Source organism: Balaenoptera ricei, chromosome 16, assembly GCF_028023285.1.
Source record: "Balaenoptera ricei isolate mBalRic1 chromosome 16, mBalRic1.hap2, whole genome shotgun sequence".
In the NCBI taxonomy this organism is placed as follows: domain Eukaryota; kingdom Metazoa; phylum Chordata; class Mammalia; order Artiodactyla; family Balaenopteridae; genus Balaenoptera; species Balaenoptera ricei.
This window is the reverse complement of record NC_082654.1, coordinates 50,021,119-50,042,027: the sequence shown is the minus strand read 5'-3', so window position 1 is coordinate 50,042,027 and position 20,909 is coordinate 50,021,119. Positions and strand designations below refer to the sequence as shown.

At 38.9% G+C, this 20,909-nt stretch overlaps 1 protein-coding gene across 6 annotated transcripts in view; it reads left to right on the top strand.

The window, feature by feature from the left end:
• Positions 1 to 20,909, top strand: part of SHLD2 (shieldin complex subunit 2) — a 101,019-nt gene that overhangs the window by 32,690 nt on the left and 47,420 nt on the right. For all 6 annotated transcript variants that reach the window (XM_059900659.1, XM_059900656.1, XM_059900657.1 and 3 more), the window contains exons 3-4: positions 12,433 to 13,974; positions 17,548 to 17,655. In XM_059900659.1, coding sequence (XP_059756642.1) covers positions 12,438 to 13,974; positions 17,548 to 17,655 — 1,645 coding nt within the window. In that variant the 5' untranslated portion in view covers positions 12,433 to 12,437. The remainder of the gene's footprint in view (positions 1 to 12,432; positions 13,975 to 17,547; positions 17,656 to 20,909) is intronic.

The following is a 20,909-nucleotide window of genomic DNA, read 5'->3' as shown; positions in this document are numbered from 1 at the left end:
CACTGGACCGCCAGGGAATTCCCAGCAACAGGTTTTAAAATTTGAATATTTAATGTCTTGGAAATTTATCATCCCATTGCCAGATGACTAAAGAGAGGGAGAGGGAGGGAGGGAGGCAGAGAGAGAGAAAATTTGTCAGAGTTGAAGGAAGGGATTAAGAAAGAGAAAGAGAGAGAGGTCCTCTTAAAAGCCATTTATTATTCACTTCATTATTAACTTTACAGTAAACCTTCTAAGTGGAATTCTTTGATAATGTAGCTCCTTTATATTGAAGTTCTGTTCTTTTCTTACCTCTCTAGATAAACCAGTGCTTTTTAAAAAATAATTAATTAATTTATTTATTTATTTATTTATTTTTGGCTGCATCGGGTCTTCATTGCTGTGCGCAGGCTTTCTCTAGTTGCGGCGAGTGGGGGCTATTCTTCATTGTGGTGCGCAGGCCTCTCATTGCGGTGGCTTCTTTTGTTGTGGAGCACGAGTTCTAGGTGCGCAGGCTTCAATAGTTGTGGCACGTGGGCTCAGTAGTTGTGGCTCGTGGGCTCTAGAGCAAAGCCTCAGTAGTTGTGACGCACGGGCTTAGTTGCTCCGTGGCATGTGGGATCTTCCTCGACCAGAGCTCAAACCCATGTCCCCTGCATTGGCAGGCAGATTCTTAACCACTGTGCCACCAGGAAAGTTCCACCAGTGTTTTTTGAGTGTGTTTCATATGACTTAATGGCAGCGTTCCGGCTTGGATTCTAGCTCCACAGTTGAGTAAAGTCAAAAACCCAGAGAGGCAATATGGTATACTGGTTAAGATCTAAGGCTCTGCAGTTTGATTTCCTGCATTCCAGTCTTGGCTCCACTGCCTGCAGGCTGTGTGACCTGGGGCAAGTTCCTTTAACTTCTATAAACCTGTTTTCTGAGGAGGCAGTAGAATAAGAAGGAAAATCAGTTTATTGCAGATAATCCAGATGATGGTGATTTGAACCAGGGCAGGAGCAGGTGAAGGTGGAGAAAAGTGGTCAAGTTCTGAATGAATTTTAAAGGTAGGGCTAAAAGGATTTGATGACAAAATGGAAGTATGAGAAAAAGAGAGCGATCAGAGAGGATACCAAGGTTTTTGGCTTGAGGAACTGGGAGAATGGAGTTGCCATTTGCTGAGATGAGTATGGACTTTTTACAAAGGAATGTCAGGGCTGAAGTTGCAAAGTTTTTTTTTTTTCCTTGATTTTGTGTTTTTCACCTTTTTTAGGGGGTGGGTGGATGAGAGCAAGTACAGGTGTTGGCAGGCAGACCCCTGGGACCCATGTTTTGCTTGAGATCTTGATTACCATTCTTACAGTTCAGTCCTTTTGCAGTTAAATAGTGTGGGAGATGGGGGAGTGAAGTGTGACATTTTAGGATTGCTCCTTTGACTTTCCTTAGGAAGGGTGAGTCTTGGATAAGTTGACATCTTGCTGTCTGAGACATTTTCTAGGAAGACTGGATCCAAAAGATTTTATACCTGTGTCTGCAGCCTCATTACCCAGAACCTGACTAGCTTCTTTAGCTGCCAGGCAGGTTAATTCTCTTTTCTACCTCATTTAATTCTTATCTGTGTTGTGAGATTCTTAAATGCATATTATGTATTTTAGATGCAATTCAGCCTTATTTCTGTTAGTATTTTATTTTTAAAAAATTTTTACAGGGAAATGAAACAGAGTGTTTCCCTTTATTTCTTAAGTTGTTCCTAACTATTGTTATAATGTTTCTGATAAAATGTATTAGGAGGCACACTCTTCACTAATAGGACATTTATTCGTGTATTTATAAGGTTCATAACTAGGGCACCATGTAATTTATTCCTAAACGGAGACATTTTTAAGAGTGAGAAGGGAAACTGATGAAACCAGGATAGCATGCTTAAACTAGGACCATACTGGGCAGATCAGGATGTCCGGTCACCCTATTCTTTAAGGCAGAAGAGCAGCTAGATTAAGGGTCACTTCCTGTTTAAATACTTACTGGGAGAAGGAAAATGCCTGGAATAGGGGCTGGGAGGGAGAAATTCCCACTGCATTACAAGCAGGACTAAGAGGCTCACTGCACCGCACTAATCATAGGGTACCTCAGGTGGTGATGAGAACATGATAACAAATCTCTCACTTGAAAAACCAAAGCCTATTGCAAAGGAAATGAGAGCTTATGCAAAAAGATTTAAGAAATCAATTGTCTGCTTAAAGGTTTGTTTTAGTAGCTATTATTTTAGATACAAGAATGAGTAATAGCTTTAAACTTCAATTGATTTTGTTTTTGAGGGGCAGATAGTGTGTCTTATACCCTTTAGTAAGTGACATAAAATGTGGCAACATGCTATCATTTTAAGTAGGAAATTCAGATACTAGCATTTAGTAACTATTGGGTATTTGTAAGAGTGATGAGTTTACCATGAATGTGCATAGTAGGTGGGTTACTAGTATTCAATGTTATTTCTTAGCACAGTGAATTAAGATAAATTGGATTGATAGAATGAGGTTAAAGAACAGAAGAACTATTTCTTTTTTAGCACCACTTGTATCAGTCACTATGGAGAACACATGGAAACTGTAGAAATGGTTTCTAACTTCAATGTAAATAGTAGTAACCTGAATACTGTTTTTAAAAAAATAAATTTATTTTATTTATTTTTATTTTTGGCTGTGTTGGGTCTTCGTTGCTGCGTGCGGGCTTTCTCTAGTTGCGGTGAGCAGGCTTCTCATTGTGGTGGCCTCTCTTGCTGTAGAGCACGGGCTCCAGGTGCATGGGCTTCAGTAGTTGTGGCATGTGGGCTCAGTAGTTGTGGCACACGGGTTTAGTTGCTCCACTGCATGTGGGATCTTCCCGGAACAGGGCTTGAACCCGTGTCCCCTGCATTGGCAGGTGGATTCTCAACCACTGCACCACCAGGGAAGCCCCTGAATACTGTTTTTAAAAAAATAAATTAAAATAAAATCTCCATATATAATCTTCTATAGTCTCCTTGTTTTACATATCAGTATATTAAGGAAAATTTTTTGTGATAATACATATCTTCATGACTTTAAATGGCTATATAGTTTGCCTTTGTTTGGATGTGCCATAATTTATCAGACCTCAGTCAATGCACGTTTTCCTCACTTTTCTAACATTTTACATGATACTACTGTGAACATCCTTGTAGCTAAATCTAAGAGAGTGTATACAATGTTTTTCTCTTTAGGTTAGATCCCTAGAAGTATAATTATGGGGTCAAAGGTATACAGAATTTTAAGACTTTTGACATACATTGCCATATTGCCCTCCAGAAGGATTTTACTAGTTTAAACTCTTACTAGTATAAGCTATTTCCCTGCACCTTTGTACCCTTTTCATGAATCTTTGCAAGTTTGATAGGTTGAAATGTTTTCTCATTAATTTATAAAATTTTCTTTCATTTTATTAGGAGGTTGAATGTTTTCTTTGTTTTTAACCATGTATTTTTTTCTGTGCTATAAACCTGGTTATCTACTTTTTTTTTTTTTTTTTTGGCTGCACCATGCAGCTTGTGGGATCTTAGTTCCCATACCAGGGATCGAACCCGGGTCCAAGGCAGTGAAAACCCACGTCCTAACCACTGGACCGCCAGGGAATTCCCAACCTGGTTATCTTCTTAACCCATTTTTCTATTACTTTGTGTGTCTGTTTGCACATGCTTGCATATACCTCATATATTAAGGATTTTAATCCAAATGTAATTTAAAATTCACTATTTTTTCATTTTGGAAATAATTGGAGAAATGCAAATGAAACACCAGTGAAGTACCTCTGTACCCTCACTAGTAAAATTACTTTTTTAAAAAAGATTGTATTTATTTATTTAGGCTGCGCTGGGTCTTAGTTGTGGCATGCACGGGGGATCTAGTTCCCCGACCAGCGATCAAACCTGGGCCCCCTGCATTGGGAATGTGGAGTCTTACCCACTGGACCACCAGGAAAGTCCCAAAATTACTTTTCAGAATGCTAACAAAGTTGTGGTAAGACTGGAACTCTTGGCCATTGTTTGTGGCATTATAAACTGTCCAGTTCTTTTGCAAACAACACGATAATAAATATTAAGAGCTATAACAATGTACATTTTCTTTGACCCAATAATTCCATACCTGGGAATTTATCACAAGAAAATAATCGAAAGGAAATGCTAAATTCCTCAAGTTATTTAATGTAGCAATGGCTATAATAGTGACAAGTTAGAAACAAATGAGTGAATTAGAGAGTAATGGTGAACTAAATTAGATTCATTATGAAAATATTAAGCTAGCATTAAAAATAATTAGGAATGGCTTCCCTGGTGGCGCAGTGGTTAAGAATCCGCCTGCCAATGCAGGGGACACGGGTCCCCTGGTCCGGGAAGATTCCCACATGCTGTGAAGCAACTAAGCCCGTGCGCCACAACTGCTGAGCCTGCGCTCTAGAACCCGCAAGCCATAACTACTGAGGCCCGTGCTCTGCAACAAAAGAAGCCACTGCAATGAGAAGCCTGTGCACCGCAAAGAAGAGTAGCCCCCGGTCATGGCAACTAGAGAAAGCCCACGCGCAGCAATGAAGACCCAATGCAACCAAAAATAAATAAATTTATTTTAAAAAAATGATTAGGAATTTATAGGTTGACATAAAAGAGTAGCATTACATGGATTGAAGCAGAATACAAAATTATTTCAATTTTATGGTTACAACTATGTAAAAATACACACTAAAAAAACCCCTGAAATACAATGGGCTGGTTTTTATGTGTCACCAAGTATCGATATATATGTGTAGAGTTCCTGAGGTTTAAGACTCTAATCTTTATTGAGTAAGTACCCTGTGCCCATCTCACAGCAACACTGTAAGATAGGGATGGATGTTATTTTCATTTGACAGATAAGGAGACAATTCTCACTGGACTTACAAAGAAATTAATTTTGTTATTATGGATGTTTTCAACTATATACAAAAATATAAAGAATATGTATATATGTATATATATATCTCATCTAGCTTCAGTAATTTCAAGTTTACATTTTTAGTAAGTTGCAGAGTAGGGTTTTAACCCATATCTATCTTGCTCCCAAACCCATACTTTTAATTACAATCCTATGCTGCCTCTTCATTTTGTCATTTGATGCTTTTGAGTAACTTTATCATGCTCGTTTTTTTTGGTAAAATTGACATGGAAAGGCATTATAATGATGAGTTTTTAGGTTGGTAATAAGATGGAGAAAGCACTCCCTTTTAACCACATATATTTTGTAACAAGCATTTTTAGTTGCAGTGTTCTGCAAAGACAAACCTGCTGATATGGTTCATCCTGTTTTATAAATCTTTGACCCATTCATCAGACTCTGACCACTCTAAAGATAAAGGACTATGGTTGCATTGGTCTTTCTGACTGAAGTGGCCTTCTGCCGATTGAGAAATTGTATAATTATTAACTATGGTAATGGATATGTACTTGCAAGTTTCATCTGGTATCTTAATGAGCTTTAACCCTCTGAGTCCACCCAAAAGTTATCCAGGAATCATTGAAATATGTCAGTGTTCACAGCTTAACTCTCAGTCAGTGTATTTTTGCTATGATAAATATTTTGTTTCTCTCTGGCCTCACCACATGCCATCCCCCTGCTCACAGACTCACAAATCCTATGAATTGGAGGAGTAACTAGCTGCAGCCTTAGATATAAAGACTTCTTTAAAAAATTACTCTCTTTTGAATTAACAGGACTGTACTTTCAAGTCAGTTTTTGTGTTTTTTCTTTTGAGCGGGGAGGGGGAGTCCCACACGTACAGGGGTATATATTCAGACAAACAAGTGAAGGCATACTAAAGTAATCGTTATATACAAATAACCTTGTATTTTATAGACCTTTAATTTATTTCAGACATCTCTCGTCCTGGGAGATCTTGTCTGAACTCTCAAGACTGCTTCGTGTCACCCCTGTGTGCTTCAGCAACTTCCCCTGCCTAGAAGGCAAGGAGAGCTCTGAATCTTGGGAATCTGTGGCCTCTGGGCCTCATAACCTTCAACCCTACCAAACTTGAATCCAAGGACTATGGAATCTAGTCAGATATAGGGTCATTTAGTCAGATATTCCCTTCAAGAAAGAGACTAAATAGAACATTGCTTTCTTTTTTTTAATTGAGGTATAGTTGATGTACAATATTATATGTTTTGTGTGTACGACATAGTGATTCATAATTTTTAAAGGTTATATTCCATTTATAGCCATTATAAAATATTGGCTATATTCCCTGAGTTGTATCCTTGTAGCTTATTTATTTATTTTATACATAATAGTGTGTACCTCTTTTTTTTTTTTAATTAATTAATTAATTTATTTTTGGCTGTATTGGGTCTTCATTGCTGCGTGGGCTTTCTCTAGTTGCAGCGAGTGGGGGCTACTCTTCGTTGCAGTGCGCGGGCTTCTCATTGAGGTGGCTTCTCTTGTTGCAGAGCACGGGCTCTAGGCGCGCGGGCTTCAGTAGTTGTGGCACACGGGCTCAGTAGTTGTGGCTTGCGGGCTCTAGAGCGCAGGCTCAGTAGTGGTGGCGCACGGGCTTAGTTGCTCCGCGGCATGTGGGATCTTCCCGGACCAGGGCTTGAACCCGTGTCCCCTGCATTGGCAGGCGGATTCTTAACCACTGCGCCACCAGAGAAGTCCCTAGTGTGTACCTCTTAATCCCCTACCCTTATCTTGCCCTTCCCCCCTTCCCACTCCCCACTGGTAACCACTTGTTTGTTCTCTATATCTGTGAGTCTGTTTCTTTTTTGTTATATTCACTGGAATGCTTTATTTTTTAGATTCCACATATAAGTGATATCTTATAGTATTTGTCTTTCTCTGTCTGACTTCATTTAGCATAATACTCTCCAAGTCCATCAATGTTGTTGCAAATAGCAAAATTTCTTTATTATGGCTGAGTAATATACCATTGTATATGTATACCACATCTTCTTTATCCATTCATCTGTTGATGGACACTTAGGTTGCTTCCACATCTTGGCTATTGTAAATAATGCTGCTATGAACATTGGGGTGCATGTATCTTTTCGAATTAGTGTTTTTGTTGTTTTTTAGATATATACCCAAGAGTGGAATTGCTGGTTCATATGGTAGTTCTATTTTTAGGTTTTTGAGAAACTTCCATAAGAACATTGCTTTTTTATCTACTGTGATTGTGTCAGATACAATGATACTAGAAATATAAGCCTGATGTTAGGGAGAGTGGTTGGTTCAATATAGCCTGGTAAAGCATAATTGGATATTTAGTAGTTAAATGAATGCAATTAGATGGAATTCTGCAGCGTTGTATGGAACGAAAAGATGAGATGGCCCAAGGAAAAAGAGAGAAAGAAAAACCAGAGAGGTAGAAGAACTAGTCAGGAAAGAGTAGTGTTCTAGAAACTAAGGAAAGAGTTTCACAGTTGGAGTGGTGAAGTACTATGGATACTTATTTGACAATTTGGGCTTCACTGTTGTCTTAATAGAGATAGGAAATAGAAGTCAGATTGCAGGACATTTAGGAGAAAATGTTAAGTGAGGACCTAGAAGCAGTGAGTGTCTTACACTCTTTCTAAACCTTTTGGAGATTACCTATTGCAGGTCTGTCCCTTGGGTAAAACAGTGGAGGCTGCTTTACTGGCTCTGGTGTTGGGGTGGAGTGCAGGGATGCCTTGGGACTGTATTGTACTCCTTTTTTATGAATATTATTTAAATTCAGTTTCAAAATTTTGTCACTAAACGTAGTCCAGAGAGCCTATGAAAAATGCAGGTAATGGGCAGTCCTACTTGGTTGAGCTGCCCCAGGCTTCTCCCTCCTAGGGACGCCCTGCATGTATTCCTGTGGTTACTCAATTTCTCTATTTTACAGTTGTCATTTTAGCTCTCCCATTAGACTATAAGCTCCTTAAAGCTCTTTGTTATTGTTGTTGAATTCCCAGTACTTAGCATGATGCCTGGCACATACTACTGAGTATTTGTTATGTGAATGATTGAATGAATAAATCAATAGTTTTCTGGTTTTTTAAGCAGAAAAGAATTCTAATTTGATGGTCTCACAGAATCAAAAAAAGTAGAGTGTTTCAGGAAAGAGGAATTGATAAACAGTCTCAAATGGCAGTAAGATAAGTGTTGAAAACTGACCTTTGGATTTGGCTATTAGAGGTCATTGATTTCCATAGTAAAAAACTTTATAGCAAAATGATTGGAGTTCAGAGCCATATTTAAGTGGGTTGAAGAATAAATAGGAAGTGAGAACAAAGAAACAACATGAAAGTTTGTTTTTTTGTTTTGTTTTTAAAGATTTGAGGCTAAAGGGAAGAAACTATTGGAGAAAAACCCAAAGATTCTAGATAAGGAAGTTTGTTAGCATAGGAATTTTATGCATTTGATTTGAATATATCTAAGTGTTTCTACCTATGTGTCAGAATAATATATTCCTCCCTCTTCCACTAGGTTTTGATGTATCTTTTGAACTTGAACGTTTTTGCTGTGCTATTTGGGGCCCCCTAGTGGCCAATTTAATAATGATATATAGATAGTAAACTGTCAATTAGATCTAATGTACCAGTTACTCTTTATGCAGATTATTCTTTCTATGAGGATTAGATGGGGGTGGGACATGTGATTATAGTACTTAGTGATACTTAGCCCTTTTTGTTTTGTTATGGGTCAAGACTTGACACCTAAGCTTACTATAATTTTGTTTCCTTAGTAATAATTCACTATTATAAACTGTTTGAAAATAGCGGTATATCTTTGTTTTAGTTGCTAATAAGGTAACAGCTGACATCATTGTTCTCAGCTCTTATTCTGCAATGTTAGATTTAGGTCCATTGTTGTATGTCTATTGGAACACCATATCCAGTTTGAAGATTGTGAAAGAAAAGCCTGAATTACCAAACAAAAAAAGATCTGATTATTATAAAAATAATAAACATTCATTATTCATCACAATAAAACTTTTAAAATATAGAAATCTTTAAAAAAATCATCCTTAATCTTGCTTCCCAATGTTTTTCTTTCTAGGATTTAAAAAAAATATTTATTTATTTATTTGTCTGTGCTGCATCTTAGTTGCAGCATGTGGGATCTTTTAGTTGTGGCATGCGGGATCTTTAGCTGTGGCCTGCAAACTCTTAGTTGAGGCATGTGGAATCTAGTTCCCTGACCAGGGATCGAACCCGTGCCCCCTCTGGTAGTCATTAGTCATTAGTGATGGAGATATACATCTGGTGGTCATTAGTCATTAGTGATGGAGATATACATCTGGTGGTCATTAGTCATGACATCAGATATACATCTGGTTGTCATTAGTCATTAGTGATGGAGATATACATCTGGTGGTCATTAGTCATTACATCAGATATACATCTGGTGGTCGTTAGTCATTAGTGATGGAGATATACATCTGGTAGTCATTAGAAGGTATTTAGATCCTGAGACTGAAAGAAAATCACCTAGGGGGTGAGTGCAGAGAGAGAGCCAAGTACTGGGCCCTTGAGTAAGAAGTTGAGGAGATGAGGAGGAGCTAGCAAAGGAGACTGAGAAGGAGCGACTGGTGAGGTAGTGTGAGGTGGGATGAGAATCAAGAGGATGTGGTATCCCTAAAGCCAGATAAAAAGAAGAAAGCGGTGATCAGTGGTGTCAAATCCTGCTGACAGTCGGAGTAAGTTGAAAATGGGAAGTTGACTGATGCTAAGGTGGAGGTTATTGGAGACCTTGAAATATGCCGTTTCAGTGGAGTGGTTTGGACCAATGCTTGACTGGAGTGGGTTTAGGAGAGAATGGGAGCAGAGGGAATATTGACAGTTCTTTCAAGGAATTTTGCTGTAGAGGAGAGCAGAAAAGTAGCGCAATAAGTGGAGGAGTGTAGGAGCTGAGGAATAACAGCTTGAGGAACAATCACAGCATGTTTGTATGTTGATGGAGATGCTCCAGTAAAGAGAGAAAAATCAAGATTTAGGAGAAAAGGGGAGAATTGTTGAAACCTGAGTAGGAAAGAGGGTATAAGATCTAATGTCTAAGTGAGGAAGAGATGGCTTTGCATAGAAGCACGAACAGTTAGTTCGTCTGTAGTAATAAGAAGTTGGACAAAGTATATGGGTATGATAGAAGTGGGTAAATATGTTGTTGACAACTTGTAAATGATCACCAGCTGCACTTGAAGATAGGGGAGGAGATGCTGGGGATTTAAAGAGTAAAAAGGTATAAAAGAGTTATCTTGGAGAACGAATGGACAGGAAAAGATAAGATTGCTGGGTACCACCTTGAGGTTAGTGGTAATGAACTAACCAATGACTAGTTTTCATTGGTTACAGGTGTAGAGTAGGTGGTGATTGAACTAGGGTTCGAGTTTAGCCGGGCCAATACCTTGGAGATGAGAGCAGCAGAATTAGAGAAGTATGATAGGGAATGATTATAATAATGGACCATGGAATCTAAGTTGGTTAAGGAGGGAAGTGAAGAATGAGGCTGTAAAAATGAAGTATGATCATTGTGTTCAACGTAGATCCCTTGTGGTCAAAGAATTGTTGGAGTTGTGCATTTAGAGGGGGTAAGTCGAAGATAGGAGAAAGTAGTCAGAGTTGAAAGCTTAACTTGAAATTAAGGAAAAGTATGTAGTTATTGATAATGGTAGTTGTATGATTATGAGAATGGATAACTGAGGTAGGGTGGAGAATAAAATAAGTGGAGGAGAAGAGGGCAAGGAACCAAGAGGCCAGGGTATTGGAAGGAACACCCACATTGATACTGAAATCACAAGAATTATAATTGGATAGGTTATTAGATTTGAAAGAGGTGACCATGAACGAATCTTCAAGGAATGATAAGAGTGACTGTGGATAATAGCTGTCGTTTCCTGTATACTGCCATATTTCCCATACTTCCAGATGGACTTTTCATGATTTGAAACTTTCTTACCTTTTTACAAAGGACCCTGTACTCTGATCAAAAGTCCTCAATCATACCATGGTCTTTCATAACTCTGCCTTTTACAGCTGCTCGTTCTTTTGTTTAGATGCTTATAGCCATAGCGCTTACCTTCCATAGGAGCATTGTTCCGCAGGAGACTACTCTTTCCTATTTATAGCTTATAGTATTTATTACATTATTTTTAAACTATGAGTTTACATTCACTATTTTTCTCTCCTTTTTGTTTTTTTAAAACCAGGCTGACAGTTCTCTTAGGCCAGGGACTCTGTCTTTTTGTCCCTGTAGCACTATAAAAAATTTGTCAGCAAACTCTAGGAATAGATCTATTTAATAAATACTCTTTGGGGATTTCCCTGGCGGTCCAGTGGTTAGGACGCTGCACTTTCACTGCCAAGGGTGTGGTTGTATCCCTGGTTGGGGAACTAAGATCCCGCAAGCCACGCAGCGTGGCCAAAAAAAACAAAATAAAAACACAAACTTTTTGGAAGTCAGTTATTATCAAGTAAATATTGGTATGTTTATTTTTATCTCACTAAATATGATGCTTACTTAGATTTACTTATATCAAGTGCCACAGTTAATGAAAAACTGTGTAAATTATAATGAGTTTTTTTATCTGTGTATTACAAAGTGACTTTTCTTAATCTGGTGTATTTTAGAGAAGATTAAAAATACAGAAGCAACTATTGATTATGCTAACAGATTAAAGATAGATAATACAGTCACTTGGACATCTTGAAAAGAGCCTTGGTTTTTTATTTTCTCTCTGGTTCAACCCTTTTGTTTTGATCTTGGGAACTGAAACTTGTGTGTATGTGTGTGTGTGTGTTTACTTTTTTTTTTAATACTTATTTATTTACTCATTTTGGCTGTGGGGGCGTCTTAGCTGCGGCGCTCAGGGTCTTCATTTTGGTGCACGGGATCCTTTACTGCGGCATGCCGACTCAGTTGCGGCATGCGTGTGGAGTCTGGTTCCCCGACCAGGGATCGAACCCGGGCCCCCTGCATTGGGAGCATGGAGTCTTACCCACTGGACCACCAGGGAGGTCCCTAATCTTGGGAATTGAGTTCACAGTTCAAGGAAGGAGGCCCTAAACTTACATAATCAATGGAGTAAAGGAAACAGGAGATTTCAAGGTGACTATAGTGCAGTTAAACAAATGCTGTTTCCTGCCTTCTTTACTAAGTTATTGTTTAAATGGTGCAAGTTTTTCAACACAAAAAAGTGACCATGCTAAGGATTTACTCGTTTGATGTTAGTATACTTAGCTTTATTTTCCTTAAAGAGAGTCTTTATGTGAGGAATTTTTGTGGATGTTTTGGTTTCTCCTTACGATTTCTTATATATTTATTACTTTTATGATTAAATGGAGTAACAATGTAAATCATCTATTAATTATGTTTTTGATTCATAGTTTTTATTTGCTTTGGGGATATAAGTTAATATCAACTTATAAAAATTTAATGACAAAGGCTTATTTTAGATTTTTCATTTTTTCAGAAACCATGAGTGGAGGATCTCAAGTCCACATTTTTTGGGGTGCTCCAGTCAATCCACTGGAAATGACAGTATCACAGGAACCAACTTCTTTAGTGTCCACTGCGGACCCCTGGAAAGAAATTCAACTTTTGTACAATCACCATTCCTTACATCTGAAGGATGAAAAATGCAGGCACAAAAGTGTTGAGGATTATCAGGACCTGGAACCTCTGGACCCTCCAGATCTTCCTCATGGTCATTTTCCAGCAAACTCTGTGAACAGATCTGTTCATGTGAAAGATGACTTCACACATTGCATTTCTGAAACACAAACTATAAAATCCCAGAAGAGTCACCCCTTGGGGTTGAGTGATAGAACCAACTCCAGTGATCAAATATGTGGATTTAAGGCCGGATTTCAACATTTAACTGAAGAAGAAAAGTATCAAAAGCTTTTCAGTGAACATAAGAAAATCACAGATGAACAGAATAAAGATCAATCAAATATACATGGTCAGAATGTTCCAAAAAATTCCTTTCAGTTAGATCATAAGTGTGCAGCTATATTGGATGTGGTCTGTGGTGCTGAACAGACTAATATGGGGCCAGGAGCTATGGAAACAAACTGTGCACCAACAGAGCATCAAGAAATACAAAACCAGTGTCTGGAATTCTTTTCCTCTAGCACAGTAGACAAACCAAGGCCTGAAGGAACAGTTAGGAAGGTCTCAGGCCTTAAGATATCCACTGATACTGAATTTCTCAGTGTAATGACCTCCAGCCAGGTTGCTTTTTTAGCTCAAAGGAAGTATAAAGGGCAGAATTCTGTAAATAAAGGAACCATTAAAATGGAGATTGAACCAGAGACAAGCCATGGGGAAATAAGAATAACTGAAGATAATTTGATTCAGCCCAATGATGATTCTACAGAAGGATATGAAGGTGGACAGAACCAAGCCTGTTCCCTTGAACTTTTTAGTCCTGTTTGTCCTGAAACAAAAAATAGCCACATTCTTTTGAACACCGATAAAGGTCTTGAAGAAAATATAGGATCTCAAGAACTTTTCAGTTTTGATGATAAATTGCCACCAAATGAGATACGCATTGAGTCATGTAGCTCAGGAATACTGTGTTCCCAACTAAATACCTTCCACAAAAGTTCTATTAAAAGAAGTTGGACCTCTGAAGATAAATCAGGCCATCCTCAAGCTCTATCTGAAGTCCCCCACGTCGCTAAGAAAATCAAGTTGATTTCTAATGAGAGAGATCATACTGTAACAATGCACCAGAGGAATGTGTCTGGATTTAAGGGCATTAAAAAAACATCGTTAATAAAAAACTGTGATTCTGAAAGTCAGAAGTATAATTGTTTAGTCATGGTGTTATCTCCATGTCACGTGAAAGAAATAAACATAAAATCTGGACCAAATTCTGGCTCCAAAGTGCCTTTAGCAACAATTGTGGTAATTGACCAATCAGAAATTAAGAAGAAGGTTTTTCTGTGGAGGACTGCAGCGTTTTGGGCACTTACAGTGTTTCTTGGAGATATAATTTTACTCACGGGTAAGGTCATCATGGTATACTGGGAGTTTATTTTACAAAGCTGTGGGCTTTTTCCCCCTCCCACTTTAAGCCTTTGAGGATTCTCTCTTTACCATTTGCCTCTCAGGGTTCCAGCAATGATCGAGTTCCTTATGGCATCCGTGTTGGTCTCCTCACCCCTTCCTGGGATCCTGTGTGTTGCCATTTCTGGGCATTTGTCTGTCCTTCTTAGCTCTGTCCCTCCTTCCCACTCATCTTCTCCTTAAGAAGCCTTCTCTGCTTGCTCCTCCTTTCATTCACTGTGCTAGCATTCATGTCGTGTATCATCAGGCTCTTTCTTTAGTTTTATTTATGTATATCTTTTTTTTTACCATTTTCCTTAGGTGTATTAACCATCTTATGATAAAAGGACAATATATCTACTACTTAATCCCTAATAAAGCTGTGCACACTACATTCTTATTGAGGGAACATAGAATTTCTATTGCATTTTAAAATTATTAAAATTACTGTAGGGCCTTGAACAACATGGGTTTGAACTGCATGGGTCCACTTATATGTGCGTATTTTTCAATAGTAAACACTACAGTACTCCACTGTTAGTGGTTGGTTGAATCCGTGGATGTGGAGGAACAAGGGATATGGAGGGCTAACTGTAAAGTTATAGATGCGTTAACCCCACGTTATTCAAGGGTCGCTATAAATCACATTTGGAAATATGGAAAAGAGAAACTCCTGGTATTATACCAACCTCATATAACCGCCTGTGGAGGTTTTTTTTTTTTTTTTTTTTTTTTTGCCAGTGGAGTTTTGGAGTGTTACCTTCCTCTTATCTTCCCTGTGCTTCTCAATCTGTGTCTGCATACATGGGTAATAGCTGATATTTATTGGGAACTTACTTAGTGTCAGTTCCTGTTTCAAACTTTACGTGTCTTTCAACTCATTACAACAACTATATGAGGAGAGCACTGATTATCATCCTCATTTTTCAGCTGGAGGAAATTGGGACCTAGGGAAGTGAAGTAACTTGCCCACTGTCACCCAGCTAGGAGGTGGCAAAGCAGGGTTTCACCCAGACTCCAGAATCCCTACTCTTAATATACAATTGTAATCATGAAAAACAGTTTGTATCCTGCTTTTTCACGTGAAAAAAGAAATCTTAACATTTTATTACATGTCCTTTATTGATTTAAAAATCAACACACCAGTGTATTAGGGCAGAGATACCAGTCATTTTAAGAGTGAATCCCAGGACTTCCCTGGTGGTGCAGTGGTTTAGAATCTGCCTGCCAATGCAGGGGACGCGGGTTTGAGCCCTGGTCTGGGAGGATCCCACATGCCATGGAGCAAATAAGCCCTTGCACCACAACTACTGAGCCTGTGCTCTAGAGCCTGTGAGCCACAACTACTGAGCCCGTGAGCCACAACTACTGAAGCCTGCGTGCCTAGAGCCCCTGCTCCGCAACAAGAGAAGCCACTGCAATGAGAAGCCCACGTACCAGCCCACGTACCACAGCGAAGAGTAGTACCCGCTCACCGCAACTAGAGAAAGCCCGTGCGTGGCAACGAAGACCCAACACAGCCAAAAATAAATAAATAAATAAATAAAAATAAATAAGTGGACTTTCCAATCTTAATTAAAAAAAAAAAAAGAATGAATCCCAGGACTTCCCTGGTGGCGCAGTGGTTAAGAATCTGCCTGCCAATGCAGGGGACACGGGTTCGAGCCCTGGTCCAGGAGGATCCCACATGCTGCGGAGCAACTAAGCCTGTGTGCCACAACTGCTGAAGCCCACGTGCCTAGGGCCCGTGCTCCGCAACAAAGAGAAGCCACCGCAGTGAGAAGCCCGCGCAATGCAACGAAGAGTAGCCCCCGCTTGTCAAAACTAGAGAAACGCCCGCGGGCAGCAATGACGACCCAACGCAGCCAAAAATAAGTGAATAAATAAATAAATTTATATTTTAAAAAAAGCATGAATCCCAGACCAGGATGAAGTTGATTGAGCTTAATAGCACATCTAAAGAAAGAATGTGATAGAGAAGAGGTGTGGGTCAGCCTTAGAAGCTTATAAAGAGAAATCAAGGCAATCACTGGTAATTCCTACCAGATGGTTTGCTGGGGGAGTGAGAACCTTAGCTAATATACGCTGGTATTTGTGTAAGATTGTCAGGTGCAGTCCCTACTGAAGAGATGAACATGGGATTGTAACAGCTTGGCGTAGTCTTGTCTCACTGGCGGTATCCTCTTATTCGTTGGCAGCTCAGGTCATCTAACTCAGCTCTGTTCTGATTCAGTGCTCGCTGAGCAGCCCTTTCCTTATGACTTGGCTTCCAAGGTGTAAAACTGCCTACAAGGTGAGAACAGGCTGCAAGTGTTGTTCTTTGGCAATTAATGCCTTGTTGTATATTTAAACAAGAAGATTGTGTTCTGTTTTGGGTTTTTTTGTCTCATTAACTGAGTTTATGCTGCAGAGCTGAAATCTATTTTTGGAGTGCTGAAAAAAATGAGGTTCCGCAGACCATAAAGAGAGGGTTAGACCGTGGACCATGGTTACTTTACCAAGGCATTACTGTCACTGTGTGTGCCTCCCAGGAGGCCTTTTCCTAGCAGATGGAAACTCAACCCTGCTATCTCTCTATCTTTTCCTAGTGTCCATACAATTGTTAACAACTAGGTAACATTCTGTGAAGTGATTTAGCACAATTTACTTAACCATTTTCCTATTATAGTATATTTAGATTATTTCTATGAACACCTTTTTTTTTAACAGGGTTTTTTGTTCTGTTTTGCTTTATTTCCTTAGGAAAAAATAGTATCTAGTTCACAATTTCTGAATAAGAATGCCTTATGTTATGCTTATTAGCAGAAGGGGTAAATGCATACTGAATATTTTTTACTCTTCTAGGCACTACTGCTTTGGAATGAACCACTGCTTGGCTTCCTGGCCCTAAATTAGTCACTTTTTTTTTTTTTGGCTGTGTTGGGTCTTTGTTGCTGTGCATGGGCTTTCCCTAGTTGTGGCGAGTGGGAGCTACTTTTCATTGCAGTGCTCAGGCTTCTCATTGCAGTGGCTTCTCTCGTTGCGGAGCATGGGCTCTATGCGCGTGGGCTTCAGTAGTTGCAGCACGTGGGCTCAGTAGTTGTGGCACGTGGGCTTAGTTGTTCCGAGGCATATGGGATCTTCCCAGCCCAGGGACTGAACCCGCGTCCCCTGCATTGGCAGGCAGATTCTTAACCACTGTGCCACCAGGGAAGTCCCTATTCACTTTTAATTTATCAGAAATATACATTGTACCATTTGCCTTAAGTGAACAAAAGCCATTAAACTTCTGTGGAGCAGAGCTTCCATATTGATATTGTTTGAATATACAGAAGCAATTTTGTTATTTTACCTACATACAGACATACCTAGGTTCAGAGTTCAGATTTGCTATTTTATCATTTTGTTTCTTTAGGCAGATGATTTACCCTATTTGAAGTTCAGTTGGCTGGCATGTGAGAGGCATGCACAGTATTTTACTATGATAGGTACGTTAACCACAATGTGAAGGAATTTTTGGCATGATCAGAACTTTTTTTTTTCCCCTTTCTAGATGTTACTATTCATGAGGATCATTGGGTTGGTGAGACAGTACTGCAATCAACATTTACCAGTCACTTATTAAATCTTGGGAGTTATTCATCTGTCCATCCTGAAGAATGTAAGACACATTTTAAATATAATAATTTCTTAGTATTTGAAGTGTATTAGAAAAAAGTAGGGTTAAAATGGTAGTGTTACAAAATGTCTTCTAAACAAGTTAGCTGAAAGGTATTGGTTTATTTTCTTAGTAAGAATGAAAATAGAATTTACAAAAATGAACTTGTACAGTATAATCATATTTAAGAAATATTGGGGGCTTCCCTGGTGGCACAGTGGTTAAGAATCCGCCTGCCAATGCTGGGGACATGGGTTCAAGCCCTGGTCCGGGAAGATCCCACATGCCGCGGAGCAACTAAGCCTGTGTGCCACCACTACTGAGCTTGCACTCTAGAGCCCGTGAGCCACAACTACTGAACCCACGTGCCACAACTACTGAAGCCCACGCACCTAGAGGCTGTACTCTGCAACAAGAGAAGCCACCGTAACGAGAAGCCCACACACTGCAACGAAGAGTAGCCCCCGCTCGCCGCAACTAGAGAAAACCCGCGCGCAGCAATGAAGACCCAACGCAGCCAAAAATTTAAAAAATAAATAAATAAATTAATTAATAAATAAAATAAATTTCATTTAAAAAAAAGAAAAAAGAAATATTGGGGTTCATGTTTCATTTTCTTATTTTTCTTAGAGTCAATATAGTCATGGTTCTTAACCTTTTAGCAAGTTGTAGACCTTTTTGAGAAGCTATGGGCCATGTCTTCAGAAAAATAGACTTAAGTAGATAGATATAAAACCTTGCATATCATTCCAAGTGGTTCCAGGGACCTCCGAAGTTCTTCCGTGGAGTTTCTGAGCCTCTGGAATTCTTGAGGTAATGAGAAGAGGGGGTTGTATGGCAAATACATGTTCAGTTTTAAAAGAAACTGCCAAACTATTTTCCAGAGTGGCTCCTACCAGCAGTGTATCTTGTAGATTCTCTGCATCCTTGTCAGCATTTGGTATTGTCCTGTTTTGAAATAGTAGCCATTCTAATCAGTGTGTAGTGATATCTCATTGTGGTATTAATTTGCATTTCTCTAATGGCACAAGACAGATCTAATAGACAGAATATAACTAAGGACATAAAAGATCTAAATAACATAGTGAACAGTGTTGATCCTATGAATAGGGTAGATCTTATGGATATAAATTGAAGTCTACATTCTAATGATAGAAATACGCATTTTTGTCATGTGCCCACAACACAGTCAGGAAAATTGATCCTATTAGGTCATAAAGAAAATGTCAGTAACTTCTATAAAGTGGAATTATTACAAACACGCTGATCAAATGGTATAAAACTAGAATTTATTAACAACAACAACAACAGCAGGTCCTATATCTGGAAATTTTAAACCTATTAAAAAAATCCTGGGTGAAAAAGGAAATACAAACTGATATTATACAATTTAAAAAAATAATGACAATGAAAACACTGCATGTCAGAATCTCTGGGATGCATTTAAGGGAGTTATCAAAGAAAAATTTATTAGCTAAACTCTTTTTATCAATAAAAATGAAAGAATAAAAATAAATGAATTAAATTCCAAACTCAGAAAACTAGCAAAAGAACAACAAAGTAAAGCAGAGAAACAGGAATGAAATAATACAGGTAAAAGCAGAAATTAATAAGACTAAGAATTAAAAAATGATAATTTTAATAATAAATCAAAATCTTGTTTCAAAAAAAGATAGATGAACCAACTAGTTAATTTGATCAAGAAAAAAGGGAGACATGCACCCCAATGTTCATTGCAGCACTATTTACAATAACTAAGACATGGAAGCAATCTAAATGTCCACTGACAGAGGAATGGATAAAGAAGATGTGGTATGTATATACAGTGGAATATTACTCAGCCATAAAAAAGAATGAAATAATGCCATTTGCAGCAGCATGGATGGCCCTAGAAATTATCATATTAAGTGAAGTAAGTCAGACAGAGCACTCATATGTGGAATCTAATTTTTTTTAAAAATGATACAAGCGGGCTTCCCTGGTGGCGCAGTGGTTGGGAGTCTGCCTGCCAATGCAGGGGACATGGGTTCAAGCCCTGGTCTGGGAAGATCCCACATGCCACGGAGCACCTGGACCCGTGAGCCACAATTACTGAGCCTGCGCGTCTGGAGCCTGTGCTCCGCAACAAGAGAGACCGCGATAGTGAGAGGCCTGCGCACCGCGATGAAGAGTGACCCCCGCTTGCCACAACGAGAGAAAGCCCTTGCACAGAAACGAAGACCCAACACAGCCAAAAATAAATAAATAAATTTTTAAAAAAATGATACAAGTGAACTAATTTACAAAATAGAAACAAACTTACAGATATGGAAAACAAACTTATGGTTACCAAAGGGGAAATGTGGGGAGGAGGGATAAATCAGGAGCTTGGGATTAACATACACACATAACTATATATAAGGTAGATAACCAACAAGGACCTGCTGTATAACAGCTCTACTTGATGTTCTCTGATAACTTATATGAGAAAAGGGTCTGAAAAAGAATGAATATATGTATATGTAAATGGAATCACTTCATTGTACACCTGAAACGAACAAAACATTGTGAATCAACTATAATACAATAAAGTTAAAAAGAAACAAAAGAAAAAGAAAAAATAAAGAAAAAAGGGAGAAAGCACAAAGATACAGAATAAATGACAAGGAGGAAATAATCATTGAAACAGAAGTTAAAAACCAATAAAAGGGAACTTCCTTAGTGGCACAGTGGTTAAGAATCTGCCTGTTAATGCAGGGGCACAGGTTCGATCCCTAGTCCGGGAAGATCCCACATGCCACGGAGCTACTGAGCCTGTGCGCCACAACTACTGAAGCCCGCGTGCTCTAGGGCCTGCGTACTGCAACTACTGAGCCCACGTGCCTAGAGCCCACGCTCTGCAATAAGAGAAGCCACAACAATGATAAGCCCACGCACTGCAACGAGGAGCCTGCACTCACTGCAACTAGAGAAAGCCCGCATGCAACAATGAAGACCCAAGACAGCCAAAAAAAAAAAAAAATAATAATAATAATATGTTAAAAAAATAAAAGGCTATTTTACAGAACTTAATGCAAATAAATTTGAAAAAGCTAGATATATAATTTTCTAGGGAAATACAGATTGCCAAAATTGATCCCGTTAGAGATAGAAAGCTTAAACTGACCAGTTTCTATAGAAGAAATACAGGGAATTCCCTGGCCGTCCAGTGGTTAGGACTCTGTGCTTCCACTGCTGGAGGCCCCGGTTGGATCCCTGGTCCAGGAACTAAGATCCCA